Here is an 11621-nt window from a genome sequence, read left to right as displayed (position 1 = left end):
TAAATAAATTCCTGCTGCTTCCTGCCCCAATGTAGAGGTGGAATTATCTACCAAAGTAGAATTAATCATTCTTGAATTGAATTTAGACAAAATATGGGAATTTCTTACTCCTCTTATTTCTTCCTTTTTTTCTTTAAAATAATACAGCCATACCTTAAAGTACAACTGTGTTAATAATAAGACCTTTTGGAATGACAGCAGCTCTAATTTTCTTTCTAATCTTTTCTTCTTTAAGTGTGAAAACTTATAGCTACCTACTTGTCTTTTGGGATTTTACTGTCTGTGTCTTTTTTAAGCATGTATTAAATTGGCTTCTGTAAATGGGTAAACTTGTAGTATTCCTAGTGTCCGTATAAAAATGATTTTATAAAAATGCTGTTTTTAAAGTACAGTTGATATTCTCAGTTAATGATTCAGCTGTGTTCAGAAAAGTCAAAGGTACATTTTCAGTTTCTTTTAAAGTGAATACTGAAACAGTTGTTTAATGACTTTTTTATATAACACAGTTTCTACACTGTGATGAGGAAAAAAAAATGTTAAAAATAATTTGGCAGGTGATAACAAGTGTACCTAATTTTACAATTAAGACAACTGACACGTTATGAAATAGTTCCAAGAATCATTCTTTATATCATCTACTTTGTTAATAATGGAAAAACATTTTATTGGTGATACAAAAAATGCCATATAAAACTCCCTACTTTGTCCTTTTTATGATGGGAGACTATAGAGCATTTTGGTGACTGGTTTTCTTAAAAGCCCTTTTTGGTAGAATTAAGTCTGAAAGCAAAAAATATTTACTTCTGATTCTTATTTTATACTGATAAATGTTATGTAAGTTTACCTGGGTTTTCCTCATCCCAAAAGAACTAAATCCAGATTTACAAAATACTTTTTAATAATTTGTATTTTAAAAATGTATTGATAAATATCTTCTACTTCTATAAGTTATACTTGAAATAGCATAGCATATCAAAAATTCATGCTTTCCCTAAAACAATTTGTATACAGTACTGTGCAAGAATAAATATTTCATATTATGCTAGTTAATTTTTTTTATCAATATGAATGTTCATAGATATGTGTAGCTGCATATGTATCAATATATAAATTCAAATGTGGGTATATACATGATAACATATCTATAATATTTAAAGTAATATAAGACAGGTTATTTCTAGATACTCTTTATAATTACTTTTAGAATGCTTTCATATCTAATGGATAAATAAAACAGCAGCAATGAATTTTAGGTTAAAGTTAATTTATTTCATTATAGATAGACTATACTTTCTAGTTGTGTTGGTAAAAATTTAAATCATTGCTTTGGTTTCTGCAAATAAATAAGAGTACTACAATGTTATCCATCACAGTACATTGCTTTCTATTCCTTAATTATACAATAATTTACAAATATTAAATGTTGCTTATGGTATGTTATCCTGACTTTGGAACTGATCTCTTTTTCTTTTCCTTTCTCTTGCTTCAGATGTTCATCAAGTACATAAAGGTTAGCAACCTTCTCTTTTGCAATATTGAATAACAGGGCATGGCATATTATTTATGGCAAAAAGCAAAACTTTACAAGTATTGATTTTTGGGGAAATGAGGACTTTATTTTTAGAAATGTTATAATGAAAAAATGAATATATTGTTAGATAATCTCACATGCACTGTACTGGCTTCCCATTTCATGTGCTTTTATTCTTTAGGTGGAGTTGGTATCACATTTTGGATCAGAGCACTTTTGTCCATTAAGCCTTATAAGGTAATACAGAATTAAAAAATTTACTGAGTGGTTTAAAAAGAAAAAAAGGGATACGTAAAAATCCCACTATATTTAAAGTGAAGAAATAATGTTCTACTATGTGAAGATAGCACCATAGAAATATAAGCTACTAAAAAAAAAAAACAAAAAAGAAATATAAGCTACTATACCTTTCTTACTCTTGAATACCGTTTAGAAAAATGTAAAAATTTCCTTTAAGAAAAAAGAACCTTCATTTTATGTGTTCGATTTAGCTTGCTTGATGTGATGACAATATATGGAAACATTTTAGACTGATACAAAACTTAGTCATTATATTTTTTAAATTTTTTATTATTATTTTTTGCGGTACGCGGGCTTCTCACTGTTGTGGCCTCTCCCGTTGCGGAGCACAGGCTCCGGACGCGCAGGCTCAGCAGCCATGGCTCACGGGTCCAGCCGCTCCGTGGCATGTGGGATCCTCCCGGACCAGGGCATGAACCTGTGTCCCCTGCATTGGCAGGGCAGGCAGACTCTCAACCACTGCGCCACCAGGGAAGCCCCAGTCATTGTAGTTTTAAATGCCTTAAATAGATTAACATTTTAATGGGAACAGTGGATTGAGAAACAGTGGTCATTATTTTTGAGTCCAGAAGTTAGTGGCCCTCAAAACATAACCAAAGTTATTATATTTTGTCATTTATTATGAAGAGATGAGTCTTAACAACTGTTTAGTTTTGAAAGACTTTAAAGAAATTGTTGTTAATAGGGTATTTGGCACTAGCATGGTGGAAGAATATGAAGAGATTGCTGATTCCCAGTACCAGTCAGAACGTCAAGAACTATTTGATGAAGACTATGGTAAGTGACTTTAAAACAGTGACTATTTATGTATTATTTTTTGCTTTTTAAAATCTAATGGTAATGGGTAAATGTAGGTCACTTAAAAAAATCAATGTGATTCCATGTCCCCTGTATCGGCAGGCGGACTCTCAACCACTGCGCCACCAGGGAAGCCCTTTTTCCTTGTTTTTAACCCTAGTAACTAATTTTTTCTTAAACCTATTTTCTAAAATAATTTTCTGTTTGTAAATTGAGCTGTTCTCCAAGCTTATCAATCAGTTATTTGTGACTGGAACTCCCTTCCATAACATCAGTGCTATAAATTATGGTTATATCCCAGTGCCAGCCCCCAAAACCTGTTAGAAATAGTAGAATTGAAAATTAATTTCTTTGATTTGCATTTAGCCTCAGAGCAAGCATATTGAGGCCTGAGTTTTTGAGAAACTCCCATGAACCTGCAGAAGTCGGAGAAGGTTTTATGATACCCTCCATTTCTACTTTATCCAGTTCTTGTTTTAAGATGTCTTAAACTGTAGTCTGAAAAACCTAATTTTTCCCTTCCCTAGTTTTCCCATAAGTGAAGTGAAGACATTTACTAGGGGTTGGTAAACTACATTGAAAGGTTGAATAAAAGTCTTATAAATGTGATTACAATTTTGGTAAGCAGTAGAAATATCTTCCTTGGTTTATATCTGTTTGATAAATGGCTTGTGAATTTCATTTTCTTTTTGTGAATGTGTTTTAGATGTCTAATAAAAATTATAAAATTGTTTTAAATGTCAGCTGACTTTGACGGGATATAATTTGAGCTTTTAAACATATTGGAGATAGTTCTTAGCATAAGTACCTTCATTTTCTCTTTGAACAGATTACCCACTGGATTATAATACTGGGGAGGATAAATCCTCAAAAAATCTTCTTGGATCTGCTACAAGTGAGTATTTTGGGTTTTGTCAGTCACTAAAATTAAAGTATTTCTCAACTTTTTTTTCCTGGCATATGTGAACATTTTGTTGTGGTATAGTTTAGGGAGCTCCTACTCTCCCAGTGTTAAACTTTGAGTTGAAATCAAAGAAAATACTTTTGAAAAGTATTTCCATGGAAATAACATAGGAAGAATATATGAAAACAAGAGAGGGAAAAATACAAGCACAAGTTGGTTCTTCTAAAATTAAGCAGTTATATTTTTAGGCAAATTCCTTACAGTGAAGAATGGGCTGTGAATTTACTTGGGGAAAGAATTATTAAAGAAGTCCTAGACCATATGAGTAAGAGCATCTGGGTAATCATACTGGATGGGAAAGGAATTAGTTTTAGAGGTGGTACTCATCAATGAAATCCTACCAAATGAGGATTTGTTAATGTATGGGTATGGTTAGTTTCCTACTTAATTATAAAACATAAAGGCTGTTTCTTATTCATAATAATGATGATTCCCAACCAGTAACAATAATAGCAATAACAATATACTCTTTGTAAACTAAAAAAAAACAATGACTAACATACTAGTTGTTTAATTTCTTGTCATGCCAACCTATTATCCGAACTTAGTGGTAGGCTAACTAAGTAGACTCCTTGAAAGACCATTACCGACTGACACTTTAGTTTTACTGTTAGAATGCAGGTAGGTATATTTTATGTTTGTTATCTTTGGTTGTTCCTGAAGAATATGGAACTTGAAGGAATTTTCTTTTTATTTGGAGATTAATAATTGAATTTAATGAAAGTAAGTCTTAGTAAAATAGAAAACTATTTGTGCATTTCTCTTTTAGTGAGTTGAATTGCTTGAATCCCAGTCTCACTGTGTACATTGTCCTTATAGCTTTTTAAGATACTCAACCAGCAGTACATATACTTTAGGTAGATATTTGGGTGGCTACAGTATATGGAGTTGAGTCACTTCTATTTCTTTTCATCTTTTTTTCCCTTTCTTCCCTTCGTGTCCTCTTCCTCTCCATAGAAGACTATAGATTTCAGTGGACTTTTTAGGGAATAGGAAGAAGAGTGTTAAAAATACCTGCATAAAGGGAATGCTTTTATGTACTATTTAGCCTTGTTACAGATTAGCTCAATATATTTTGTTTTACTCTATTGCTAGTCAACTGACATTTTAGATATTATAGACTACTTTTAAGTAGGTTCCTTAGCTATATCTAGCTGATGATAGCATTAAAACAGGTGCCTCATTCACTGCTATGGGGTATAGTTTTTTAGGAGTGAAAAAATGATGCTATTTTATTTATCTGGATATTATTGTTCATGTCCTTAAATTTGTAATAAAAAACTCTATGTTATATAATAGTCATCATATCATAGCTCAGTAATGCTGACTTAGCTGTGAGGATGAATTTTTATTTTATGGGGTCAGAAAATAGCCCCAGACTAAAAGCTCTCTAGTATCCAATGGTTACTGGGAAGGAAGAGGCACCTTCCAGAAGTAATGACTTAGAAGTTTTAGATAAGGGAAAACTGTTGATATTCTTGCTTTCTTTTTCTATCTTCCTATGGGATTAACTCCAAGACACCATTAACACGTTTTCAGTGGAGGACATTTCCCTATTTGTAATCACTTCTCTGACTAATATATTATTTTAATTAATGAGACATAGAATTTTTTTAGATCCTACTATTTGGATCTTTTTCCTCGAAGGTGTGTTTCTTGGTAACACATCATTTTTCTTTTTTGTGGCTTTCTAGAAGGACAGTCCATTTACCTTCCACTGTTCTAGATGTTGAAAGATTTTGTGTAGTGAGACAAGATGGGTGGGAGGATGTCAGCTGAGCCTAAGCATGAAAAATGGGGTTTAAAAAGATCTCTATTTCTTGAAGTTTCAGAACAAGAGAGGCAGTAGTAACTGAGTGATAAGACTGCTGTCATAAAGTTTATAGGCATGACCTAACACTGCTGCCTTCTATACCTGTATCCTTCTAGTTTTCTCTGAACAGTCTAGGACTGGTTTTGAGCCTGACCTAGTTACTGCCTCCAATGTAGTATAACTTTAAGGCGTAAATAACAATGTGGAATCAGGCCAAAGAGCTAGTCTCTGGCACTGGAATGCCTGAATTTGACTATAATCATCACCACTTTCTAAATTAGCTTGAAATTGGCCAATTTTGCACCTAATTTATTTTCAGTATTTATGTAATGTCTCCAAAACAGAATCCTGTGGCTTTAATCTAAAGAGAAACTCTTTTTTTCTTTTTGTTGTTGAGCAATTAGTAGTCATAGGAAATATACCTCACTAGAGTATGTTGCTTCTGATTGGACTTGGTTGTCAAAGAGCATGCATGCTGCATATTTAGACATTGTTGATATTACATAATTTACTGAACTGCCGGAAAGGGAGAAACTACTATTTTAGAGCAGCGTTCTTGGCTTTTACATATGCCAGTTCTGGCAACTCTTCTGCCTGAATCTTTTTTTTTTTTTTTTTTTGCGGTACGCGGGCCTCTCACTGTTGTAACCTCTCCCGTTGCAGAGCACAGGCTCTGAACACGCAGGCTCAGCGACCATGGCTCACGGGCACAGCCGCTCCGCGGCATGTGGGATCTTCCTGGACTGGGGCACGAACCCGTGTCCCCTGCATCGGCAGGCGGACTCTCAACCACTGCGGCACCAGGGAAGCCCCTGCCTGAATCTTTTGTTTACATTCTTGAACCAGAACATTTAAGTATTTTATATCACCAGAAATTCTTTGTATCACTTTGCTCTACTTGTGCTTGGTCATGTGGATCTTCCTGACCACTCTCTACCTTGACATTCTTGCAAGTCTGCCTTTACTCCTATATGTGGTCTGCATTTTATTAGAATCATCAGATTTGCTAAAGTCCAGGTTTCTGATTATGTTTCTGTATATGTTTAAGACAAAGTATAGTTTTTGTTTTAAGTCAGAGTATTTTTTATATTTTAAGGTCCTAGAAGGAAAAGAGAATGAAGGTAGGCATGCTCAGTACACATGGGAGGAAGTAGTTTTTTCATTGGTTTGTCTTGTGTTGTAGTGTAGGCAGTTTGTTTCCTCTCTCAAAAAGAGCCATTGGTGTGCTGGAGACTGAGTATAACATATTGATATTTGGTCCCTAGGAGAATTTCATCCCTAAAGGAATGGGATGGGATAAATAGTTGCCCAACTCAAAGAGAAAGGAGTTGGCTAATCCACGAGAAATTAAGGATGGATATCTCGTTTGGCACTATATTCCAAATTATACTTTTACCCTTTAGCCTTTCTGAAGGCTTTTTAGTGGCCAGATTATCGTCCTGACAAGCAGTCACGTGTTCGGATGCAAAGTGAGAATGGTTAAGAAAATTCACAAAGCTCCTTTCTCTCAAAAGACAAAAGAAAAAGATTGTATTTGTCATTGTTCTGTGAACATAGCAAGATTCTTTCTTACAGGTTAGATGGGCTGAGAAAGAAGACATTTGCCAGATTTTGCTTTTGTTATCAAGTGGCCCCCTGAAATGAGGATAATAATATTTTTAAATGATGGGTAGCATAAATCTTCCTTATTATAGGTACTAGTATTAAAATTTAGGTTAAAAAGTAATACTCTAAAGCTTCTTTCTCTACACAGATTAATAGATAACAGATTTTTTTTTAATTGTTAATAATACCAGAAAATTTTAATGCAGAAAGTTTGAAACCTGTGGTAAGATTGCCCTTTGAAGCACAAGGGACTTAGAATATAGACTTAGTTACAAAATTTGGGTTCTGTGAAGCCATCAGTTTTTGTTTTGTTTTGTTTTGTTTTGTTTTGTTTTGTTTTTTTGCGGTACGCGGGCCTCTCACTGTCGTGGCCTCTCCCGTTGCGGAGCACAGGCTCCGGACATGCAGGCTCAGCAGCCATGGCTCACGGGCCCAGCCGCTCCGCGGCATGTGGGATCTTCCTGGACCGGGGCACGAACCCGTGTCCCCTGCATCGGCAGGCGGACTCTCAACCACTGCGCCACCAGGGAAGCCCAAGCCATCAGTTTTGACTGAACTTCAGCTGTCAGGCTAAGTAGAGGATCACATACTACTATTGCAGTATTGGGTGACATTAAAATTGTATTTATGAGGAAATAACAGAGTTTCCTTTGCTACTTTATCTTGGTTTGTAAGAAAATAGAGTTTCCATTCCTGTTTTTATCTCATGCTGAGGCATCTCTTTAGCCTAAGATCCAAGACTGCTTCTCTGTTTAACAATTTGCCAGGTCAAAGGGCAAGGTTGACCTGTAGTCCTAGATATTTAAAAAGCAAATATAAAGCTTTTGTGTGTCAAACTGATGATTGGAAACAAAATACCACTGCTTATTGTCTTTCAGAATATAGAATCATAGTTAATGTAAAGATTAAAATTAATAACTGTCTGCCAGACACTGTCACTTTTAAAAGTCTAAAATATACTATTTTTACCTGCCATAAAGCATATCTTTACAGTATCAGTGCCAGGTGACAGTGCTTGGCTTGTTCCCAGCCTTCCTGATGTGCTAGCTTTTACTTCTTTAGATCCTTTTGTACTTCTCACATCTATGGTTTTCATGAAAGTGTGATGAAAACTCTATGGATCTCTTTTAGGAAAGGAAACTAAAATGGAAAAAACTGATGAGGCTTAATATGTATCCCCTGCCAGATCTTAGTATTTTAATAGGATAAATACCTGGTGAATTAACTTCTAATAGAATTTCAGAGATTAGATTGGAGTTGGAAGTTAATTTCCCTTGAAATTACATTATATTACTAGAAGGAAGTCTTCTGTTCGCAGCCAGCTAAGTTTTATGTCTTTGACTTTCAATTCATCTGCCCTTGCCCATAACTTATCCAGTTCACTAAAGAATTTATGTCATTTATTGGCCATAAAACATTGTTAAAAGTCATCAAATACATGATTCTATGCAGTATCATTTTGGATTTAAGCATATTACCTAGATATTTTAGTTGAAAATAAAGTCTTTCTGCTGCCCTTTAGATAATAATCTTCCCATTTCATTTATTTTTACCTATGATAGTCACATGTTTAGGAAAAACTTTTATTTCTTCAGGCTTTCTTGTTTTTGATTTAAACTGTAAAACCCCTTTCTAAAGAAAAAGACTTTTCTATAAAATACAAATTTTGGTTGTCACATTTCTTTCCTATCTCAGTACAGGCTATATGTTGAATTATACTTGAATTTTATAATATGCTGAAGGTAGTGTTTGCTAAAAGGTTTGAGGAAGTTTTACAAAAAAGTATAATTAAATTTTAAAATCCTTCTGAACATAAAAATTCAGATTTATGCGTAATACTTTTTGCCTGAAATTTGTGTCCTATATTGGACTTATATAGTAAGGCAAGCAAAAAGGTAATTAGTCCAAAAAATGAAAAAAGACCATTACAAATGGTTTTTGACTATCTGATACTGAGTTATATGAAAATATTTAGGTGTATTGGTATTTTTCTCTGATTGAATTTTGTTTTAGATGCCATTCTAAATATGGTGAATATTGCCGCTAATATTCTGGGAGCAAAAACTGAAGACCTGACAGAAGGTACCTAATCATTTTATGGGTCTTTTAAATATATGATACTCCAGGGATTTTCCTAGTTAGTAAAATTAATTAATAAGCCAAGCAATTTGATTTTTCATTTAGAAATATAGAAACCATTCAAAGGAACTTACCAGTTTTCTATTATTCATTGTTTATTTGAATTTCACAAGTTCTCTTTAAAAAATAGGATCCTGTCTATATAAAATCATGAATTTGTTTTTTGATTCTTCCCTGCTGTAGAAGTAATGATTTTATCCCTTATCTCTTTCCTGAGGTTTTGGTGCTCTAGAGGTACTTCAAGTATGCTTTCATTTATCAAACAGCTATTCAATTAAGAAAGCAATTATTTCCTTAAAGAATGTCAGATAACAATATTATTAGCAACGGGAAACAATCTTGCCTTTTTTGTTTTCAAAAATACTTCGTCCCAGTTATAAAATAAGTAAGTCATGGGGTTGTAATGTACAACATGGGAAGTACAATATGGTGACAGATGGTAACTAGACTTATTGTGGTGATCATTTTGCAGTGTATACAAATGTCAAATCACTGTGTTGTACACATGAAATGAATATAATATTGTATGTCAAATATACTTCAATAAAAAAAATTTAGTTCCAAGTGCAAACTTAAAATGACCCATTTCTTCTCATTCTCTTTTAGTAACTCAGGTGTCTTATTAATCATGTAAGATTACACAAATTTCATAGTCATCTTACTTGCTTTAATTATCTGAGAAGGTGAGAAAGAATATGCACTACTTATAGTTGTGACGTTCTACGATTATTTCTTTCCAAAAGAACTTTGATGAAAAAAACCCACAAAGTCTGCAGTAGTAAACGTATTTGACTTTTTTTCTTCTCCCTCGAGAAACTAAAGTCCTTTATTTGTTATAGTGAAATATTTTCATGGTATAGCTTTTTAAAATTAAACTCAATATGGGCATCTTTCTTAAAATAGGAAATAAAAGTATATCTGAGAATGCCACTGCCACAACTGCACCTAAAATGCCTGAATCAGCTCCTGTTTCAACTCCTGTTCCATCACATGAGTAAGTTATATTGTGATATTAGAGTTCTATTAAAATGGAAAGCTAAGTATACTTGTACATAAAAAGGTACTTGTAACTTGTAGGAAATGATTATCCATAGAAAGCTCTGGATCATGGGACAGATATTGCACAGCCACTTAAAACATCTTTGAGTTGCTTTTTGGGTACTGGGAATTCACTTCACTCCAGACCAAATGTTTGTTGTTTTGATTTTATGTGTTACTTTTATTATTTACAATACTTAATCTTTTCCTTGTTGCACATAATTAACCTAACTCTGCAGGTATAAGTTTGAGGACAAATATTAAAGGCCTGTTTTTATTAAGTTCAAATTTAAAAGCATTGATTAAGTATCTGTGCTATGCCTAGAAAGCTAAAAAGGGTACCTGAAATACTTAGAGCAGTGATTTTTAAATGATTTGTTTGCCACACAGCATACTCTTACAGTGTTCAGTTTCTGAAATCGAATGATATAGGTCTTTTCCCAGGGTGCAGTGGGCACTTTGGGCAGGGATGTATATATGTAGGTAACATATGAAATAACCTCATTTGGTCCTTTATACCAGAGGTGATTAAGGTTTGTCGGTACCTCAACTTCTGCTCTATAATAGATAGGCTCATTAATGATTTGGGTTATTGGGACAATAATTGGGATAATTTGGATATAGTTATTACAAATGTAACTTCCATATATTTCACTGGATATACTCCCTGTAAACTTTGACAGCTCTTTCTCTCAGAGGAACTCTGCTTAATGGGATAAGATATTTGAACAAGAAGCAGTTAGTTCAGGGTTATAACTAATGAAACCTCCAGTGGGTGTGCTTCAAGCTATAATTCCTAAGTACTATCTTAATTAAAAAATGAGATTTTTGTCCTTTGAAGTGCACAGTGTCAAATTTGTATTTTCCTGTATTAATTCTGAAAGTGACTAAAGATATTTATTGGGTGATCAGAGTGAAATATATAGCATTATGTGCTATTGATTCCTAGAAGGTCCTAAGAAATCTCTTTGGGATAGAGATTCTTGGTGTTTCTAGTTATGTGGAGCTGACCGGTTTTTGTAACTGAATTCTTTAGTTAATAACATATATCAATAGTATGTCTTATTTGTCAAAACTAAATGAAATTAATTTCATTTAACACATATATACACACATAGACAAATATACATCCTATACACATTCACCCCTCATACATATGTATGAATATTTGTTGAAAGGTATCACATCAAGCTAATGTAGCAGTTTTTACTTTTCTATATTAGAGTTTTTTAATAGATATTATTGCATAATTGTTTGTTTCTTTACTTAATGTTTCTTCATGTATGTTTGTCTTAAATTCTTTTTGATGGTTATATGGCAGTCCTCTGAAGAAAATAAAAGAATCCGTGGTAGGGTATCACTTTTAAAGTTATTATGAAAAGATGACTTACTTTCTTTTCCCAGGTTTGATTTTTTTAAAAGTGAAACTCTGA

At 33.5% G+C, this 11621-nt stretch overlaps 1 protein-coding gene across 2 annotated transcripts in view; it reads left to right on the top strand.

Annotated features, from left to right (window-relative positions):
* SUCO (SUN domain containing ossification factor) overlaps positions 1–11621 on the top strand; it is a 77077-nt gene that overhangs the window by 42320 nt on the left and 23136 nt on the right. Inside the window, exons 12-17 of one of the 2 annotated variants that reach the window (XM_024739825.1) lie at positions 1490–1510; positions 1713–1768; positions 2517–2608; positions 3459–3524; positions 9025–9093; positions 10054–10144. In XM_024739825.1, coding sequence (XP_024595593.1) covers positions 1490–1510; positions 1713–1768; positions 2517–2608; positions 3459–3524; positions 9025–9093; positions 10054–10144 — 395 coding nt within the window. The remainder of the gene's footprint in view (positions 1–1489; positions 1511–1712; positions 1769–2516; positions 2609–3458; positions 3525–9024; positions 9094–10053; positions 10145–11621) is intronic. The other variant, XM_024739826.1, reaches the window with a different exon arrangement.

Source organism: Neophocaena asiaeorientalis, unplaced genomic scaffold (assembly GCF_003031525.2).
Source record: "Neophocaena asiaeorientalis asiaeorientalis breed wild unplaced genomic scaffold, Neophocaena_asiaeorientalis_V1.1 scaffold589, whole genome shotgun sequence".
In the NCBI taxonomy this organism is placed as follows: Eukaryota; Metazoa; Chordata; class Mammalia; order Artiodactyla; family Phocoenidae; genus Neophocaena; species Neophocaena asiaeorientalis.
This window is presented reverse-complemented; position numbering and strand designations above follow the sequence as displayed.